The sequence below is a fragment of the Guillardia theta genome, assembly GCF_000315625.1.
Source record: "Guillardia theta CCMP2712 unplaced genomic scaffold GUITHscaffold_9, whole genome shotgun sequence".
Taxonomy (NCBI): domain Eukaryota; class Cryptophyceae; order Pyrenomonadales; family Geminigeraceae; genus Guillardia; species Guillardia theta.
In genome coordinates, this window is record NW_005434665.1 from 849,188 (window position 1) to 868,867 (window position 19,680).

At 55.1% G+C, this 19,680-nt stretch overlaps 5 protein-coding genes and 1 non-coding gene across 6 annotated transcripts; 2 read left to right on the forward strand and 4 right to left on the reverse strand.

The window, feature by feature from the left end:
* Positions 1 to 277: 277 nt before the first annotated feature.
* GUITHDRAFT_102204 (hypothetical protein) lies at positions 278 to 6,424 on the reverse strand (the record flags this gene model as incomplete). The annotated part of the gene is made up of 15 exons (XM_005839224.1): positions 278 to 541; positions 817 to 2,508; positions 2,551 to 2,630; positions 2,684 to 3,507; positions 3,740 to 3,846; positions 3,916 to 4,017; positions 4,124 to 4,174; positions 4,228 to 4,345; positions 4,464 to 4,525; positions 4,567 to 4,686; positions 4,750 to 4,813; positions 4,856 to 5,226; positions 5,279 to 5,329; positions 5,379 to 5,486; positions 5,543 to 6,424. 15 exons carry the CDS (start codon positions 6,422 to 6,424, stop codon positions 278 to 280), a joined length of 4,896 nt encoding a protein of 1,631 aa, XP_005839281.1.
* Positions 6,425 to 6,886: 462 nt separating this feature from the next.
* On the reverse strand, positions 6,887 to 6,959 carry GUITHDRAFT_t23. Its single transcript has one exon. It is a non-coding gene; the product is annotated as a tRNA-Lys (tRNA).
* A 265-nt stretch (positions 6,960 to 7,224) lies between these two features.
* GUITHDRAFT_102205 (hypothetical protein) lies at positions 7,225 to 7,786 on the forward strand (the record flags this gene model as incomplete). Its single annotated transcript, XM_005839225.1, has 4 exons — positions 7,225 to 7,263; positions 7,323 to 7,365; positions 7,416 to 7,552; positions 7,670 to 7,786. 4 exons carry the CDS (start codon positions 7,225 to 7,227, stop codon positions 7,784 to 7,786), a joined length of 336 nt encoding a protein of 111 aa, XP_005839282.1.
* A 94-nt stretch (positions 7,787 to 7,880) lies between these two features.
* On the reverse strand, positions 7,881 to 13,252 carry GUITHDRAFT_134001 (hypothetical protein; the record flags this gene model as incomplete). Its single annotated transcript, XM_005839226.1, has 33 exons — positions 7,881 to 7,987; positions 8,038 to 8,095; positions 8,147 to 8,226; positions 8,273 to 8,336; positions 8,384 to 8,499; positions 8,542 to 8,635; positions 8,688 to 8,795; positions 8,843 to 8,887; positions 8,963 to 8,999; positions 9,025 to 9,075; positions 9,102 to 9,154; positions 9,328 to 9,495; positions 9,555 to 9,641; positions 9,874 to 9,921; positions 9,978 to 10,037; positions 10,082 to 10,145; positions 10,194 to 10,243; positions 10,284 to 10,369; positions 10,427 to 10,490; positions 10,550 to 10,582; positions 10,633 to 10,682; positions 10,725 to 10,995; positions 11,016 to 11,111; positions 11,179 to 11,252; positions 11,338 to 11,403; positions 11,588 to 11,677; positions 11,746 to 11,792; positions 11,841 to 11,885; positions 11,931 to 11,953; positions 12,527 to 12,571; positions 12,757 to 12,836; positions 12,880 to 12,925; positions 12,971 to 13,252. The coding sequence occupies 33 exons, from the start codon at positions 13,250 to 13,252 to the stop codon at positions 7,881 to 7,883; spliced, it is 2,688 nt and encodes an 895-aa protein (XP_005839283.1).
* An 864-nt stretch (positions 13,253 to 14,116) lies between these two features.
* Positions 14,117 to 14,760, forward strand: GUITHDRAFT_150750 (hypothetical protein). Its single transcript, XM_005839227.1, has 2 exons — positions 14,117 to 14,407; positions 14,462 to 14,760. Exons 1-2 carry the CDS (start codon positions 14,141 to 14,143, stop codon positions 14,645 to 14,647), a joined length of 453 nt encoding a protein of 150 aa, XP_005839284.1. The 5' UTR covers positions 14,117 to 14,140; the 3' UTR covers positions 14,648 to 14,760.
* A 2,461-nt stretch (positions 14,761 to 17,221) lies between these two features.
* GUITHDRAFT_65529 (hypothetical protein) lies at positions 17,222 to 19,529 on the reverse strand (the record flags this gene model as incomplete). The annotated part of the gene is made up of 4 exons (XM_005839228.1): positions 17,222 to 19,005; positions 19,090 to 19,141; positions 19,193 to 19,297; positions 19,359 to 19,529. Coding segments are annotated over 4 exons (2,112 nt in total), but the record flags the coding sequence as incomplete, so codon positions are not given.
* Positions 19,530 to 19,680: the final 151 nt, after the last annotated feature.

A 19,680-nucleotide genomic window follows, 5' to 3' on the forward strand; every position in this document is an offset into this window, starting at 1 on the left:
CTCCCGCATCTCCGGCCATCATCCCCGTCATGACGCGGATGCTCTGAGAGAGTTCGCAAGGCTCGTAGGAAGTTCTGCCCGACTATGAGATGAAGCAGGGAGAGAGGAGAGCTGGGGAAAGGAGGAGGAGGTGAGGGAAAGTCTATGTAGGAGGAGGAGGAGGAGGAGGAGGAGGAGGAGGAGGAGGAGGAGGTAGTAGTAGAAGTAGTGGCGGCAGAACTGATGGAGGAAGTGAAGGAGAAGATGAAGGAGGAGGTGGGGGAGGTGAGGTTGGAGGCTACTGGAGGAGGAGGCACCTGTTCTTGCGGAGGTATCGTTGCTCGATCTTGCGAGGATAAGAATCCACGGAGAAGGGCTTGTTGAAATCTCCTGCTCGGGTCCCGTCCTCCAGGCGGCAGAGAAGCGAGCACCCTCGGATCGTGTGAACCCCTCCCTCCGTCTCCAACTTCTCCAGCACAGTGTAGGGGTATTCCGCCTCCCCTGCCAGCGCGTCGAAGCGATCGAGCATGGAGCTGGTGGGAACTTGCGAGAGGATAAGATCCTGCAAAGGGCAGGAGAGGAGGGAGGGAGGGGGAAGAGAGAGGAGGGGAGGGAGGGAGGGAAGAAATGGGAGCGCATATGCAAGGAATACCTGTAGGAGCTGATATCCAATCTGTAAACGCGGTCGCACTCTGCGCGGAAATTACACATGGTTGCTGGACAACAAAGAGGAGGAGGAGGAGGAAGGGAAGGCGAAGGAGATGAAGCATGAGGGGGCAGGAACGAAACGGCGAGAGGAGGAGGGGCATGCAAGATAGGAGGAGCAGGAGCCTGTACCTTGAACTTCTGGTTGTAGATGTAGGCAGACTTGCTGTTGAGCTGCTCCTGGTCGGCTCCATGAGCAAAGATCGGGAGCTGAAAGTTGGCGGACTCGAGGAAGCGACCTTGATGAAACAGGGGAAGCACTCCGAACCCCAACTGCTTCACCGTCACCTGCTCCGTTTTCTTCTTCTTTTGCCCCAGCGTCCCCTTGAGCTTGTACGAGTTGATCAGGACCCGCACGTCCACCAGCATGCAGAGGTCGCAGGTGCTCAGCTCGCGCGCGTCGAGCTCGAGGTGGAAAGAGAGGAGCCCGTCCAAGAAGCGAGGCCTGCGGGCATCGGAGTCGTAGTCGAGGAGCGACACGAAGCGGAGATCCTTGTGGATGTGGCCCTGGCTGTGGTAGAAGCTCCCGTGCGGGAAGTGGGAGAGGAGGAGGAGGAGGCCGTCGTAGTCAAAGTCGGATGGCAAGTTGTCGATCCCGTCCACACTGAAGGAGAAGCCGACCTGAGGTGAGTACTCGATGCAGGTGTTGGGGTCCACCAGCTCCAGTCCCTTTCCCTTGTACCTGCTCATGACCTGGCGGACTTTCAGCTGGAAGCTCTTGAAATCCTCGCTGGACACGCCCGGGTCGAAGCTTCTCAGGTCCTCCAGGGCCTGCAGCTCTGCTGGGGTCAAGGCAACGCCCAGCTGCTGCAGGAAGCTGAGCACGGACATGCGGTGCTCCTGCCCTCGGAGCGAGCGCTGAGGGAAGAGGAGGAGCTCCTGCTCGCTGGGTTCGCAGAGACTTTCGTTGCTGTAGACCCCCTGGCTGTAGGGCTGAGGCTTTACAAGGGCCCCCCTTGCCTCCATCCTCCCCTCCGTCTCCGCCTTCTCTTCCTCCTGCTGCTGTCGCTGCCCTTTCCTCGCGCTCTTGACGATCCGCACCAGGAGGGAGGAGCAGAACCTCCGAGGCGACCGCGCCATGGAGGACAAGGAGAGCGGCTGCCCCTGCGGGACGCCGGAGCGGAAGATGGGGAGCTGGAAGGAGCCTTCGTTGAGGACAAACTCTGACACTTGCGCGCTCTTGGGCTGCTCCTTGGTCGTCGGGTCAACGAAGACGTTGAGGACGGAGAAACCGACGATGCTGGTCCTGAACGTCTCCTTCCTCCGCTCCAGCGCATTGATCTGCACCAGGACGGTAGAGGTTGGGTTCCACTCGCTCCCTTCCTTGATCCAGATCTCTTTCCTGGCGTTGAAGATCGGGGAGGAGAGGGAGGGGCTACGAGGATCGATCTCCTTCTTCATCTTGCTGTAGAAATCCTTCATGGCGCTATCCGTCACAAACGCCTCGACGGCTGTCAGGGTTACGTTGTCCGGTAGGAAGCGAGCGGCGTCGATGTAGAGCTGGAAGCCGTCGACTGAGGAGAAGAGAGCGACGGGAGGAGGAGGGAGGGGACGTGGAATGAAGGGACGAGCGTCCTGGAAGTTCCAGATAGTCTCCCTGGACATGCGGACGCCCCGGAGCTTCCGGAAGAGCCGCTGGAGGCGAACGATGCTGACGATGCTCGAGTTCATCTGCTGGAGAGAGAGGGGGAAGGAGGAGGCAGGGCCGATCTGAAGCGACAGCCGAGGGAGAGGAGGCTCAAGGCGAGCGGAGGAGTTGTCCTGATGGCTGAGGAGCCCCGACAGACCGTAGAGGTTGGCCTGCTGCTCTTGCATCGCCAGCACCTGCGAGATGGCTCAGTCTCCCTCCTCCTCCTCCTCCCTCACACTGAAGACCTTGGGGAAGTCGCGCTTGAGGTCCACAGGAGGAGCAGCGAGGAGAAGGTCGTGCTCGTTGTTGTTCAGCTCTGCGGCAGCAGAGTGTGTAAGGAGGAAGAAGAGAGGACAAGGAGGAACGGACCAATCTCTCCATCTTCCTCCGCCTGCCCTCCAGCTTTCTTGAACAGCCTCAGGGAGGCCCAGCCAACAAGAATGTCCTCGTCCTTCACCACCGGGTTCGCCCGCTGCGCTCCTGCTCGCGCCTGGAAGACTTCCAGCAGGAGGGAGGAGCGAACGTCATGGGGGAAACAGCTGAGACTGCATCCCTCCATGACCCGCAGAGCTTCGTCCCCCAGGTCAGCCAGCAAGGACGAGCACCAGAAGTTGCTCCTCTTCTGCTGGGGATTCGCCGGCTGCCCTCCGTCCTCCTTGCGGAAGTCCAGGTCGGGGTGGTCGGAGAGGTCGAAGGGAAGCTGTATCCCCTTGCCCTCCTCGAAGATGGAGACGCGCAGGATGATACTACCTGCCTGCTTGCAGTGCGCATGCCCGCTCAGCCTCCCGCTGATCGACCGCAGCCCCAGGTAGACCTGGAACTTGCATATGGCTCCCTCCTGGTACAGGGTCGGGTCGTCGGGGTTCGCAATGTCCTGGAAGGGAGACTGTCGCTGCGGAGTGCGGGGGGGAGGCTGCCGCTGCGACCTTGAGGAGGGAACTCGCTCAAAAGCCTTCTTGGACGGCGCTGCGTTCTCCGCTAGCCTCTCCTCCTCTTGCTCCTCCCCCTCTGCCATGTAATGCTTGTACTGCATCCTGGTGCTGTCCGGGTTGACGACGAAGGCAGCATGGAAGTCGATGGAGCGGGCGTCCACCAGCCGGAGGAAGAGCGTCAGGTGCGGGATCGGCTGTAGCCTCTTGCGGAGGATACGGGAATCAAGCTCGGGCCGGACTGGCGGATGGTACATGTCCAACCTGCAAGAGGATGAGGGGAATGAAGAATTTTACCTCGCCCCCCGGCCATCCACTCCTCCCCTCCTCCCCTCTTTTCCTCTCCTCCCCTCTTTTCCTCTCCTCTCCTCCCCTCTCCTCTCTTTCATCCCTCCCCTATCTCATAACCCTGCTTTGGTTGCTACTTTGGACCTTCTCTCCATCTCCTCCTCTCAGATCTCCTCCATCCCCCCCTGCCTCCTCTTCCTCCTCTCACTTCCACAGCCCGTTGTTCAGATTTTGATCTCCTCTGAAGAGCGCGAGTGACGTCCATCCGATCGGGAAGGTCCGCGGGCCACTTCCCGAGTTCGAAGTCTTGACCTCCTGCACCAGCTAAAGTTCAGCTGAGAAACCCCTGACAGGTCAAACAGGGGTAAAGTTCAGCTGAGAAACCCCTGACAGGTCAAACAGGGGCTTCACCTGGACCTCTAGGACTGCCTGTAGGTCGATCGATGGGTAGACCTTGTTGAACTGACGCTTCACCGCAAACACAGCCTGTTCTCTGTCACATGCTGCTGTCGCCCCCATCTCCTCCATCCCCTCCATCCCCTCCCTTCACTTCCTCCAGCGGGCCCTCTGGCCCCTGCCCCTCCCCCACGACCTGGCTGTGCATCGAGTTCGACAAGTTCTCCGTAGGGGCCATAGGAAGTGACTAGAAGAAACAAAAATGTCAAACACAGAGCGCCGTGCCCAGCTCGCCCCGACCTTGGGCTGAGTCTTGGAGTCTCTGCCTTGGTAAAAGGCGTATACAACCTGCACTTGACTGATCCGGGGCTGGAGGCCCAGCAGGTAGTCCACGAAGATAACGAAGCCGGCCTCAGAGCTTGCTAGGGTGTCAGGGGACGGGCAAAGGACTCTGAGGAGAGGAGGAGGCACAGCTGGGAAGTTTGTGGGGAAGAGGGGGATGTGGGAGGGCAGGAGAGCAGCGGTGCGGTTCGGACCTGTAGGAGTCGACTTCTAGATCAGCATTCTTCATCAGCGACTTCACAGGCTTCTCCCGAGCCTGCACGCGAGTCAAGGCACGCAAGACCGAGGGGAGGGGACCATGTGCTTGCGGTACTTGGCTTCCAGCAGCTGCTTCTCTTGCTCGAAGGACCACTCCCTCTTCTTCTGCTCCTTCTTCAAGTTGCTGACCTCCAGCTGCAGCTTCTCTCTCTCCGCTTCCTGAAGAACGTCTCACCTTCGGCAGGGCCGGCGCGGAGCCGGGCCGCGGGCTCGGCATCGCACCTGCTGCATTCTTTGGATCTCGTACTGGAGGCTGATCATCTCCTTGAGATGCGCCTTGCGGAGTCTGGACGAGGGTCAATCTGAGGATGAAAAGACGTGTGTGTACCGATAGATCTCTGAATCCTGGGGCAGGCGCTCCAACTCAGCAAGCTCCTCCTCCTGTTCAGACAACCCGGCCCTCCCCTTGGGAGCCTCCTGACCCTTGGCTTCCTTGGCCGAGAACGTGCGCCATTCCTTCTCCGTCTCCTGCAGCTGCTTCTTGAGTCTCATGCTCTCATCGACAGCTTGTTTGATCCGCTGATCCGCTTCGCGCAACATCTTCTCAAAATCCGTCAGGGGGGGCAGCAGAACATCGAGAGCAATTTCTGAGGATCCAACAAGGTGCGGGAAAGGAAGGGAGGCAAACTTCATCATAACCTCCAACTCTCTCATTTCCTGTCCACTGCCAGTACCGCGCTGAGGCCCTTGCAGCCAGTCCTGAACCCGAGCATGTCAGTTCCTCCACTGGTCTTCTTCACAATTTCTTCACCCGATTCAAGTTCCCGTCTACAGCACTCCTTCCGGCAAGAACTGACGGAGCCTTGTCCCCACTCTCAATGGTGACAAACAGGAGAAACAAGGAGCCTCACATGCTTCTTCCTCGAGTACATGTCTGTAGCCAGAAGCAACGCTTCCCTCTCCAGCGACTCTATCGCCTCCAGGATCGCTGGATCGTTTCCACCGCTGCTCAGGTACTCCTGTCGAAGCTTGTCGGGCAGGTCAGCTCTGTTCATCTCTTCCTCCAATGATTCACCTCACTCGCTTGCTGCGCCACTGGAATGTCTCTGTTCTTGTCTTGCAACTCACCGGCTCTGTGATCAGGCACCGGGACCGCCTTTGGCTGAATGTTGGTGTGCTGTTTCACCTGCTCCGTCCTTGTTGCTGCTCTGGGGACCTCTGAAGCCTGGCGATCAACAACGAACGGCCTCACTTGTTTCTCAACCTCTTGTCGTGTCTCCTGGTGTCTTTGTTCAGATAGCTCCGACATCTGTGTTTCGAGCGCTCGTTGGTAGGCCTCCTCGATCGGTTGCTTCCAAGTGTTGTTCTGAATGCTCTGCTGCTCCTGAATCGTCTTGTTGAGTTCTTCCCTCATTTTCTTCAGTCTTCGAGCGTTGTCCTCGAAGTTCTCTTCGATGCTCTGGATCGCTTTCATGCTGTCTTTGTACGCCCTGCTGCCTTTCAACACTCTTTGCTGTTGTGGCTCATCTTCCACCTTTGTCGGGATGTCGAGAATGTCTAGCAAGACCTTTCCTCCCCCCTCCCCGCTCTCCAATACGCTCTTCTTCTTTCCCAGCTGTTCCTTCCTCGCCGTCAACCTCGAAAGTTTTGCAGCTCTCTCTGCTGCTAGCTGCGCCATGGAGGAGGAGAAATCTTTCCCCCCTGGGTTGGACAAGGAGGGGTGCAGTTGATCAGCAGAGGACGCTAAGCGCATGTCCACTCTGAGAGAGGTCTCTTCTCCCTCGATCTTCTTGAGCTCCTCTTGCAACTCCAGCAACCGCACAGCAGAACTACTATCCGCCATGCCGCCTAGGCCGGCAGTAGACTGTAGTTGCGAGCGGTAGAGGGTAACAGAGAGGGAGAGCGAGTAGCGGCTAGTCAAATGTGTAACGGATATTTGATTGAGAGAGCGCGTCATTTGACTAGGCTCCTCAACCGACTGCCGTTTTCAGGTTTTCAATATCAAAATCAGCAGCACCATTGGCAAGAGAATCGCCGAGGTCACCGTCAGTACTACCCTCGGAGTTACTGGCAGGAGTCTCGGAGAGCGGCCCGCCGGGCCGCTCTCCCTCGGAGTTACTGGCAGGAGTCTCGGAGAGCGGCCCGCCGGGCCCGAGCCGCTCCAAAGAAACCGTGTCAAAGATACAGAGAATACGCCGATGGCACCCGGCCGGGGCAGAGGACTCAGTCTGAGAATGGTCCCGTTGTACTAACTAAGGCTCAGCCCCGGGCCTCCCGGCGATCATCGACCTTCTACCGGAGAAGACTCTCAGTAATGAAGTGCAAAAAGAAATCTCATTCACAGTACTCAGAGTACTTCTCCGAGTCCAAACAAAGAGCAAAACAAAATTTTCACCCTCTCCTGCGAGGGTCTCTAGCTCACCCCCCGCGGGGCTCGAACCCGCGACCACACGGTTAAAAGCCGTGCGCTCTGCCGACTGAGCTAGAGGGGCACGATTATTTGTCCAGTCCTATACATATATATACCATATTAGTCCTCCTCCTGCCTTGTTGCTGCTCTCCTTCCCTTGATTCTCCTCCTCCCCCTCTCTAGTCTTCGCCCCTGCCACTCGCTCCTCCTCCGAGCCGCTACTTCCTGTCCTCCGCCCCTGTCCCTTTCCTTGTCCCCCTCCTCATTGGCATCTCTCTATCTCCTCTTGTCCCTGTCGTGACTTATCAGAGGCAACCTCCGCGTAGCTGCACTTTCCACTGCTTGCCATGTCTACTCAAACAATCAAGGACATCCTTGTTCGACCGGTATATCACTCTGTTCTCTCTCTTGTCAACAACAAGCAGTCTCTTGACATGCGGTGAAGGAGAATCGACCAGCTTTTGTTCTCCTGATGAAGTCGACAGTCGGTGAACCACAACTGCAATTCGACGTGTTCCCCCTTATGACATGAATGCAGCAATGATCGTGTTTCCCGTTGCAGTCTACTACTTCTGCTTCCTCTTCCTGTTCAACAAAGGAGGAATTATCGACCTCAGCGATGATTTGAACAATCGTGTGAACTACAGCGGGTTTGCTGCTGTAGCTGCCGTACAGGTTTACCTCCCTCACTTTGTTTCTTATCTGTCCCTCATATCAGCCAAGACTTTCTTCTGTTCTCTTTGTTCCTCCTGCTTGTTATCTAAAACATTTTCTGAATTTCTGTTTCTTTAGGTCGTTATCGCGTTCCATGTCATCCTTGCCTTCCGGCAAGATGCGTATGAGATAGAACAAGAGAACAGGGCTCGAGGTAACACAGGTGCCCAGCAAGGGGATAAGAAGTCAGACTGAGGATGGACCCTATGCTTCGTCCTGTTCTCGTTGTATGCAGATATTTTATTGGTTCTCGAGAGAACAAGCTTTGCGTTCAAGACGACATGATATCTCAAGAATGCTCCTGCTCCCCCTGCTCCTCCTGCTTGTCCTGTATCGCGTCTTCTGTTGGCCTCAACCTCTTCTGCTCCACCTCGACTTCATCCTTGTCCTCCCGTTCTATTCACAGCCTTAGCGACAAAACAACTCAGCTCTCATCTCGTGGATACCTCGTTTCTTGTTTCCTTGTAGATCAGTCAAGATCGCAATCAAGATCTCGTTCCGTTGCTGCACCTCCAGTCATCTTGACCCCTCCCTCCGTCAGAGAGTCTATCAGACCTCCTCTCCAAGAGCTCCGAGCTGGTTCCACTCGGTGATGTCCTGCAGCTCCCCTCCGAAGCGGCAGCAGCTCTCCTTATCTGCGCGACTCAATTACGAGACTCGTCCCCGAGCACGAGCCAGAACCTGTCAGGTCCATCGAGCGGATCGCTTCAGCTTTCTCTTCAGACACCTTCTGTTGCAGACTCTCCTGGCAGCCGAAGGTGAGACTGGGAGACGCTTTGCTTCCTCCCAGACCTTGGTCCTGGCGATGAAATCGCCCCTCCACTTCTTGAAGCACTGCTCCCGCCGGCTGGCTGACAGCTGGACAGGTCGCTCAGCACTTCCCTTGGGGTTCGAGCCCTCTGGCTGACCTGCACGAAAGTGCCTTCTCGCCCTTTGAGCTTCTCCTCGACCTCCTCCCAGCTGCGATGACGTCAGCAGCGAAGCACCGGAGCCCGAGGTGGACCTTGAGGAGAGGGTGACGTCCTCCATGCTGTCTAACAACCGCTGCATCATCAGAATCAGCATCGTCCTCCGCTAGATGGACCGGCCGGGTCACCTCAAGCTCTTCCCCGATCTTGTCCAGCATGCTTTCGATGTGATCCGAGAACATGGACTCTCTCTCTATCGCTGTGAACCCCTCCGCGCACATGTGATACCGCTCGTTCTGCACCCTCCCTTAGAAACTTGCGAGGAACAACGGATGCAAGCAACCTTTCTTAGTTTCTCACGAGCATCCGTCCAAGTCATGCTGGGATCCTGCGGCGGAAGACCAAGTCAGCAGTTGACCAGAGGTTCTTGAGTCGGAGAGGGTGCAAGGATAGGAATGCAGACCTTGATGAGATCCTGAAGAAGTTCATAGAACGCGTTTCTGCCATACACGATGTCAAAAGAACAAGGATTTTGCAACCAAGTAGAGAAACAACTTCTTGTAGTTCTTCTTGGGCCTGCAAACAGCCGTCAGCGCTCGTACTCTCCCCACATCTCATCTCCCACTTGCTTCTCCCTCTCCCCCGGTCCTCTTGCCTGGCACAAGACATCAGTTCTGAAACGCCAGTGTGAGCCCTCGACCTGTAGTCGGAATAATTCCTAGGAGGCTCCTGCCGAAACACGTCAAGACGAATGTTGTAGTCATGAACCAGGCACGAACAACAACAAGAACTGTCTTGTGTTCCGATCTTCAAACGGACGAGACTCACTTTGGCATCGTCGTCGGATCGGTCAGAGGTTGAGTCCTTCTGGCCTCCATTCGCCTTGTCTCCATGAGAAGCTGGAGGCTCCCGGTGAAACTGCTTGATATGATCCCGGAACAGCCTCTCCTTGTCCTCCATATCAAGGTCGGACAAGGATGAAGGAAGCTTTCCCTCCTGGGAGCGTCAGAATCAACTCTTGGACGCAAGTGTGAGCACAGGAGAATGATCCCAACCTTCTCCATCTCCTGCAGCTTCTCTTTGTAAGCTGTCCACTTGGATTCATGATTGAGCTCAGTGTCTCCCGTCAGCATTTTGATGAACTGATTGCACTTTCACTACCCTTCTCCATCTCCCACCACAACAAAACCTCTTCTCGAGCTCTGTTCCTCGCTTCTCTCGCCATACTCCGGAGGGGTTCAATCCTCATATTAAACAATTGGAGGACCTGCGACTTCCCTTGACAAGCGATTTCCCTTGCCGACAGGGAGAGAGGGAGGGAGGGAGGGAGGGAGGGAGGATGAAGAGGAGCCAGAGGCAGACGAGTGCGTTCACCTTCTTGTCGGTCTTCTCCAAGATCGCAAGTCTTTCATCCGACTGGATCTGATAAGACAAACGACAGGATCAAGAACGCACATTCTCAGTACATTGTGACAAACCTCCTCCCAGAACGAGTCGAGCGTCGTGGCGGCTGTGACTGAAGGCTGGTTCAAGAGCTCCTACAACAAGCGTCAACTCTTCACAGAGTGGACCGGTAGTCGACCTTGAAGATCTCCAGCGCTTGTTCACGGAGAGCAGCATTCTTCTTGCGCTCCTTCTCCTTGTACCTTGAGCCTTCACGTCATTCCTCGCCTTCCCGTCCTCCCTTCTCTCACCTCATCACGTCGGACCTCGTCAACGACGCAAAGACCGTCTTCCGGTCAAACTGTCAACACCATAATCACCAAATCTAGCCGACATCACACCAGCCAAGGACCCACCACGCTGTCCAGCAGCTCCTTGTAACGAGGCTCGAAGCAGAACTTGGGCAGCTCCTTCTCCCACGAGGACCCTGACAGAGTGCCCGTGAGAAGCGAAGGAGCGCATGCGGGGGAGGAGGTGCAGTAACCTGGAACGACTCCTTTCTCCAGCAGCATCTCTTTGAACTCAGCCTTCCGTCTTGCAAGATCAGCCTGACGGAGGTCAAGGAGGATAAGATGGGCTGTTACTGAAGGGCAGCATGTGCACTGACCCGTTCTGCAGCGAGTCTCTCTCTCTCTTCCTCCTGTTGCAGCACCAAGTCAGTGTCCCAGCCAATAGCGAGCGGGAACAGACCTGCTTCTTCTTCTCTTCCTCTCTCCTCTTCTTCTCCTCCTTATCTACAACTGGAAAGCGTGAGCACATAACTCTCTGTGAGGGCAGCCAACCTTTGTTTTGCTGCTTCGGTTGACCAGCACCCCCTCGAGCAGCAGACTCTTCTGATTCGCCTTCCTCTGGTTCCTCTGCCTGAGCGTTAAACGCCTGATTGAACGCTCTGTCGTGCTGGATGTTTGCGGGCATCGCGTATCCCGTCCACCCGCTCTCTTGCATCGCGTCAGCTCCTTGATAGAGCATCTGGTTCGACATCATGGCCGCTTGGTACGCACTCTTGTTCTGTTGGTACTCAGCCACCTTCATGGGACCCGTCAGCCCTTCTTGCTGCAGTCGCGTCAGCCCACCTCATCAGGAACGTCCCACGTCGTCTCTCCTGTCTCCTTGAAGTAGTAACAAGATCCGTCACTCATGTTCGCCTGACTCCATCCTGTGTCTCCGATCTGAAGCGCGCGAGTTAGAAGGAAGAGGAGCCGGCCATGTTGAGGTTGCCTGCTCGGACCCGATGACCGTGGCATCGTCCTCGTCCTCGTCTGGTTCAGGAGCATTTCCGGCAAACCTGGCGACGGGTGGATCCACAAAACCTGGAGACGAGCGAAACATCAATTCATGCGCATGACATAGCTAAATCATAACAAACAACGATAACGTGTAGTGGAAAGAACATACCAGGGGGCTTGTCCCATGTGGTTTGGCCGTTTAACGTATTGTAGTAATAGATGGCGCCGTCGTTTGCTAATGACAAACATAGATCACTGATTCAACTCCCATTAGCTTGTCAGATGTTACTTGTGAAGGCTTGCCAAGGCTGTGATTCACGCTGCATTTGGAATTGTGGGTGCTCCCTTTGCATGTAGTTCATCATGGACACTGAGAAGCACCGTTACTCCTGTTCCCCTCTCGCGCGAGAAAACACCACCATCAGCGTTGCCATAGGGAACAGGAGCAGCATGTCCAGGTTGCATCGGCTTCATCTCTTCCTCGGACTCATAGTCGTCGGGTGGGAGCTCTGGGGAACATCTCGCCAGTCAGCCTAACAAACAGCCCGGGAGGATTTCAGCAGGAGGAGGTTCAGACCTTCGTGTCGAATGATCTCGAGGCGATAGGCCTCCGTTTCTCTCTCCCTGTACGTCTCTCAGGTTCGACCAACTTTGCTGATGTTGCCGACGCACCTTCCATCAGGCAGTCGGATGCAATACGACGGAGGGTCCAATGTCCTGTCGGCCAACTCAGACATTCATTGGCAAACGATAGAGACTGACCTATCAATGGAAACAACTTGCACCTTTCCGGGGAACACAAAAAGTGAGAACGCAGTCAAAGCAACGAGCAAGAAAGAGCAAACCTCTTTGTAGGAACCATCTCTATCCCTGGCGAGAAGAGAAATTAGTAAATTACGTAATGATCGTTCGGAATGCAGTACTTGTATCGACAGATTGTTCCCAGTCTTATCGAATCCTTGATCGCATTTCCAGATTCTCTATAGTTTCCTCCATGACTCCTCCCACTGATGGAACAGGTGGGATGCGTGACTTGTGGCGTAATGAAAGATAGAAAGAAAACCTTTCAGCAGGCATCCCTTTTGACGTTCGGTTTGAGGATGAAAAGGAAGCATTTCCTTGAGGTTTAGGGAGGAATGGTTGGGGTACGGATTGGTTTGGAGGGAACGAACCCCTAGGCTGGTTTTGGAAGTTGCTCGAGTTGAAGGTCCCTGCCACGATCTCAGCAAGTGAAGCCCAGGGGTCAAGGTAACAGACCTTGCATCGGAAAGTTCGAGGAGTGACGTGGGTTCTGCATTCCACTGTGTTCACAAGGGATGCATGGATGGAAGGGGTGGACGCCCGTGCTCATGACATACCATGCTCATCGGCTTCTTTGGGTCCATCTGTCCTCCAGGCCCTCCCTGTGACATCATCTGCAGACAGTCTGAGCGATGCGTAGGAGGAAGTGAAGCTAGTTCCCAACATCATCTGAAGGCATGAAATTTGCGCGATTGACCGGAGGAACAGGAGGCATCCCCTGTGCAGCAAGTCGACCGAGTCATCTTCTGCGCAAGCAGCCCTCTCTGATCCTCCAAAGAAAGCTCACCTGGCCCATAGGCTGTCTGCTCTGCATGTTTGACATCTGATTCGGTGCCATGAACTGATCCCCCATTCCTCTCGGGAAACCTTCAACGGCAGGTCATTCATGCTGGGAGCGATCAAGTAAAACCATTGTTCATCCAGTTCCCGTTGTTTTGCTGTTGGTTCCATTGCGCCTGCTGGCACCATGAGTAAGGTCAGCCGTCTCCTCGTCCGCATACCTGAGAGCTAAATCCAGGATTCATCATCATGTTCTGAGGCACGTTAGGTTGCATGGCCATCCCAGGCATCACTTGCGGATTCGCCTGCATCCCTCCCGGCATGGAAGGGCCACCAGGCATGGCAACAGGTGGGAAACCTCTCATGTCGCCAGCTTGAGGGCGATTGCCAGGCATGCCGGGAGCGTGCATGTTAGGAAGGGGCGCGTTCATGGTCTGCTGCATCCCCGGTATGACACCAGGGAAACCAGCGGGACCAGGCATGGCGTTCATCATGTTTGGCATGTTTGGCATGTTAGGCTGCATGTTCATCCCGCCTTAAGCGCCTTGAAAGCTGGGAGGTGCTGCTTTGCCACCAACAGACGATGCGAGAGCTGGAGAATGCAAAGAGTCAAATCGTTCATCCATGATGCCAGCCGCCTACCTAATAGAAAGCCAGCCCTTCAGACAACCTGTCGCGGAATCAACTCAGCCAAATGGAGAAAGCAGATGGAAAAGCCGTCGTCTCTCATCAGCGATAGAAATATCAACATCAGATTGCCATTTCTCGACATCACAAAACACAACACGAGGAATATTGGACGGAACATTCGTCGATGCAAGCCACAAATACACGAGATCTGCAACCCCGACGCATACATCATCGTCATCTTTCCACACCATCAGCAGGAGAATGACAGGAGGACCATGTTCTTCTTCGCATGAACCTCCGTCCTCTCCTCTTCCACCTCTCCCTCCCGCTTCCTCTGCCGGCATGCTGATTACCTCCATCTTCCCTCCATGCGGAAGCACGACCGTTACAGATATGAAACCGAAAGCAGTTATGGAACGTTTCTTATACGTTACTCCATCAGTACGTTGATATTGGATAAAGTACCCCACCCACCGGTACCGAAAAGTACCCCAGGTGAATCAGTACCCCCACCATTACTTATAAGCACTGTTCTTTACATTGGTGGGGTAGTCGGCATAAGGGGTTGTAGCAGACAGCAATTGGATTCATTTGGAACAGCCCTGGGGTTTTCAACAGGGGGTAGGGGTACCTTTAGGGTCCAAAATTAAGCTAATAATCAGGGGTGCTTTACATTATTCATCTGGGTAGGGTCATTGATATGTTCTGATATGTAGGGTGGGGTGGCAAGGAGGCAGCGAGCTATGTCGGCTACTTCAACGATGATGCCGAAGGCGACGATGGTGATGGCGATGGTGGTGATGATGGCGATGCTGGTCCAAGCCAGGATGCCCAGGAATGAAGAAGACAGGAGGAAAATGGAGGAGAGCTTGCGCGCTCAGAGAGACAACGGCGTGCATGTTTACTATGTTCTGGTCAAGCGCCCGGAAAGTGGAGCCAACACCTTGGAACGCACCCGTGAGATTGCTGGAAAGTTTCAGCAGAGAATCGCAAAAGACACTCATGTTGCTGTCCATGCAGCCTCCAAGGCAAGAATGAGATGACAAGCGTTAGTTGTTCGGTACTGACAGCGTTTGGTACAGGATAAGATTGTTGTCAAGGTTCAGGGCGATGAGAAACTGGCCAACGAGATTGTTTCTGCTGTTGAGGCCTTCCCTGAAGCTGGCATTGTAGAGAAGAGGCCTATCTACAGGACGCTCGGAGACCAGTCAAGGTTCGGAGGAGGAAGGCGCATGGGAGTTCCCAAGCCGGAGACCGCAACAATGTAGATAAGAGGAAGGATGAAAGGAAGGACCAAGTGAGAAGTTAGCCTTCTCTTCAGTATGTTGAGAGTTTGTCAGATTTGCGTGTTTGTTTTAACGATTGCAAACTTGTCAAGCAATTGTGTCTGGGAATGCTCCTGCATTAACCAGAGGTGCAGAACAAAGATTTGCACTTGTAGAAGTGTGAAAACGCGGGGCAGATATCGATTACACCTCGAACATCCGTCTTTTCACTCCTTTACTTCTTCTTTGATGAAGCAGCAGAAGCGATTCTACAGTTGCTCATCATCTGCATGACCTGAAAAGAACAAGAAACAAAGTCAAGGATTGAAATGCAGCGGCGAACAAACAGACCATATCATGGTCTGCCATAGCTTTGATCAACTCTCTCTCGACCGGGGTTGCATCCTTAACAAACATTCCCTGGGCTTGTTTCGCAACCTTGCAAGTACCATCAGAGTCTATCCTCCACGCCTGGTCTCCCATCGCTCACCTTTCCTTTTTTACCTTGTCCAGGAGTTATCTTCACCTTGTACTTGTAGTTCTACTTGGCGGTGAGGACGAGGCAGGAAGGGAACGATCGATACCTGCATGGCGAAGTACGGCGCACACACCGGCAGACAGTAGAGGAGAACATCGTCGCTTCGAGGCTTATGAAATTATGTCAAGGAAACAAAGATGTAGTCTTAACGTACAAGCGCAGTGAAGAGGTCGAGGTCGACGACCTGGCAAGCATGATCAGGGTGGGCATGCGAAGACCAGCAGCAGGCCAACCTTGTCTTTCTCTTCCTCATTGAGCTCGACGATCCCCTGATGCAGACATCACGTTCGAACAGGCCGAAAGAGCATCGCAGCACCTCATCCTTCTTGATCGCCTGAATCTCTTTCTTCTCCGCCTTCGCCTTCTGACGAGTCGCCTTGGCCTGCTGGTCTCGGAAGCGATGGCAGATACCCGACAGGAACGCGGCCTTGTTCTTCACTTGATCCAATATCTTCCATGCATGTCATCCCCTTCCGAAGTCCCCCCCATTCTAATAGTTTCTAGAGTGCAAACCTGAGCGTCTGCAAAACGAGCAAGGATCTCCAGAGCATCTGGCACTCAACTTCACAACCCGACATCCACAACTCCTCCTCCTCGTCTCTGCCCACACAAGACAATCCCTCACCTTCCTCGCCAAACTCCGCCAACTTCGCAAGAGTGCTCTTGTCGAAGTCCTGCTGCCACGTCAGCACGCCAGGGAGCCAAGGAAGGGCCGCGGATGCTCCTCCTCCCTTTACCTTCCTCGCGCATTTCCCGTCTTCAATGATCTTGAAGAGCCTTGCTTCCACACTGCGACCGCAACAGCCGTCAACAGAGTAGCAGCATTTCTCCAGCTGGACTCAACCTGGTCTTCAACCCCGTGGGCTCATAATCCTCTTCCTACAAGGTTGTGAGGAGGAACACAAAGGGAGGGAACGAGAGCTACCTGCGCCTCCTCATCCTCCTGCTCTTCATCATCATTCGCTGCCCCCGGAAACTCCTTCCGGTGTCTGCCAACGTCCATCGTGAGCGAAGGAAGGGACGCCTCCGGCATCCCTTCTCACCCGAGCATGAACATCGCCGCCTCCCTCTCGTCATCGTCCTGAGTGAACGCTCACACGTGGAGGAGGAGAAGGGAGAGGAAGCAGCGGACCTGATCTCTGTACTTCCCTTTCTTCTTCTTCTTGGCGTTCTGGCCCCTCTTGGTCTGAGGCGGTTGGTTCTTTTCCTCTTCCGGTGCTTTCTTCTGCGCTTTCTTCTGATTCCCTTTGGCCTTCTGACAAATCGAGAGTGATTTCCCTTCCTGCATCAACCTCCTGCTCCTGCTCCTGCTCCTGCTCCTGCTCCTGCTCCTGCTCCTGCTCCTGCTCCTGCTCCTGCTCGTTCTCCTTTCACTTTCTACTCACTCTGACGTCTTACTCTTCCTTTGGTTTTAATTCTCCTGATTCCTCTTCACCTGCTCAACTTCTTGCTTCTGCTGTATCTCAGCGTTGTCTTCTTCCCCGCCCCCCGTCGATGATTTCTTCATCTTCCTCCTCTCTGCCGCTGAAAGATGTCGCTTGCCGCCTGCACGGGTTGAGCTGGGGGCATGCGGATGTTCGGTCTTTGACCTGGTCTTCCCGCATCGCTCTTGGTCGCGTCCTCGCCTCCTTCCTCCTCCTCCTCATCGTCGTCCATGAACGCTGCCATGCTCACCTGTGCAGTGACAAGTCAGAAGGAAGGAGGACGAAATCTTTGCGGCGAGCTACCGCAGCTCCTATGCGGATGCCGTCGGATCCTTTGCTGCCCGAGTCGACGTTGTGCGCATCCTGGTACGGGTGAGGGGATTCATCGCACCAAGGCAAGTGAACTTACGGGCTGAGCAGGAGCAGCTCGGAAGTTTCCTTCCTTCGGGTCTTTCTCTTGCACGGGTTGAGCGGCTGCTCCTTGGCTCTCGCTCACTTTTATCGCCTCCATCTTTCTCTCCGCGCTGTTCACATCTTGCTGTACTTTATCAGAGCTCTTCCCTCCTGCCTTCGTTTCCTTGCTCCCCATCTTCTGCCCACCTGCGCAGATTGTTATCATCTGCCTGCCCTCATCTCCGCCATCTCACCTTTTGATTGCCTTGCATCACTGTCCTTCTTGCCACCATCCTTCTCCTTCGTTTCCTCTCCCTCCTCCTCTCCTTCCTCCTCCTCCTCCTCCTCCTCCTCTGGAATCTCGTCCGAGTCCCCAGCTTTGCCCATCTCTTCCTCTTGCTCGCCCAGCCCACGGATCTTTCGTTCCCCAACATGGTGGGCGAGGCAGCTCTCGTCAATCCGAAAGAGGAGCCCAAACCCCATGATGAGCGAGTTGGGAGGGAGGTAGTTCTTCTTTCCTCGGATCATGAAACTTCCCGTGCTCAGGTACTCTCCTGTTGGTGCGCTCTTCGACACTTGCTCCGGGTGCACCCAGTAAGCGCTCGTTACCATCTTGGCGTCCCATGCCTGGCTCCTGCACACACAAGACAGCCCAGCCTGTGCGAGGGTAAGGGGAGGAACGGCATCCTTGGTATGGTTCTTTATGATGTGGGTAGCCGCGCCATGGATGTCAGCGTGCAGGTAGATGTCTCCTTTCTCCATGTGCCGCTTCACCAGCAGCTCGTTCTGCTGCGCGTCTCTACCGCACAGCACGAGGAAGTTCTCCGAGCTGATAAACCAGATGAATTTCTCGAACCAGTGGGTCTTCCTGATCTGCTGTATGCTCGCCTTCGTGTCTGCCTTCTTCAAGTCCTCCTTCGCCTTCCTCTCCGCTCCCTTGATCGCCTTCCCCGCTGCCTGCATGGTCTTCTCCGCCTTGAGCGCCACCTTCTTCTTCGAGCTGTAGTAGCTCTGCGCGTTCTGATACGCGTTCATCCCCAGGTCCACATCCACCGCCACCACAGGCAGCGTCTGCTCCTCCTCCTCCATCGCGTCCAGTCCGAAGGTGAGGAGGAGGGTGATCTGGTTGGAGTCGAGCTTTAACCCATGGATCATCTGAGCAATCGGATTCCCCTTCCTCCCCTCCTCCTTCACGAGCTTCTTCAGAGACGCCCAGTCCATCCCCTGACTCAGCATGCTGTTGATCACCAGGATAGCGTTGTCCACGTCGCTCAAGTTCGCCTCGATCAGCGTCGCCCGGTGGTAGTTCTCCGCCTCCTCCTCTTGCAGCGCCTGGATACTGGCCTCGTGCGCACGCTTCACCCTCTCTACCTTGCTGACCGCAGCCTTCTTCTGCTGCACCTTCTGCTGCTCTAGCTTCTTGTCCTCAGCGATGGAAAAGTAAGCATCCATGGCCTTGTCGAACGAGTCGAACATGTCAAGCTTCTTCCCGGCGTACTGTCGGAGGACCACAGGGCCGAAGTCGTCGTACGGGCTGTCCTCCCCTGCTCCCTTGCGGACCAGCACGCCCTCGATCATCTTTCCGCCATCCGTCAGGTTCGCAATCATATCGTCCACCTCCTTGAAGACGCCGAACAAGGTCGAGACGACCGGAGAGTCGCGAGTGATCTCCATCTCTGACACCTTCATCTTCCCATCCAAGCTCGTCCCCAGCAGGGCGTGCTCGACGAGAGCTGGGCCGTAGTCCAGCTCCTTGATCAGCACGTCCCTCATCGTTGCCTTCTCGTTCTTCGCGCCCTTCCCAAACGCCTCCATCAGAAGGTCGACCGATATCTTTCGGTTCTCGTTCTGGTTGCTGTCTAGCTGGTAAGTTTCTTTCACGGCAACCTTTGTGTTGGTGGCTTCATCCGTGTACGTTCGCAGGAGGGCCAAGATCGTGTACTGGTGATCTACCAGGATAATGTTCCCACCCGCAAACAGCTCCAAGATCAAATGAAATGCCTCGTCTGCAATGAAGAGAGGAGGAGGTCGAGAGCGAGAGGAAAGAAGAGAGACCGTCAGCCTTGAGCATCAACTCATCGACACTCCACCTGCCGCCCCGAACGTGAAGATCACGACGCGATCGACCCCCAGCTGCTTCACCTGCAGGGACCTGAGGAGGAAGCCAGCCAAGAGGCTCCTCAACCCGCTCACCTCTTCGATCCTCTTCATTCGGATGTGCTTCCGCAGCTTGAGCGTGAAGCCTGACGGCATGTTGCTCTTGTCGCGCATGAACTCCGTGGTGTGGAACCGGATCCCCTGCATCGCAGGCCCTCACAACCATGCCGCACGTCAAGTCTACCAAGGACGCGGAACCCACCGACTCCAGCAGCACCAAACACTTCTCCCCGCTCTGCAACGGGAACCGTTCAGTCATCCAAGGAGAGAGCAGCCAAGCCCCTCCAGCAAGAGCATGCCGTACCTTGTTGGTCTTGAGGAGGTACGTCTTGGCATCGAGGTCGTATATGTTAGCCAACCTCGCCCCCAAGAGCTACGTTACACTGTCAACCTCCAAAGAATCTCGCACGACAAGAAGATCACCTGAGATCTCAGATTTGCCACGGATGCCTTGACATCCAGGACTGTCATACGAGTCTTCCCCATGCTCCTATGCAATCCGGCGGCTGGCACGAAAGATTCTC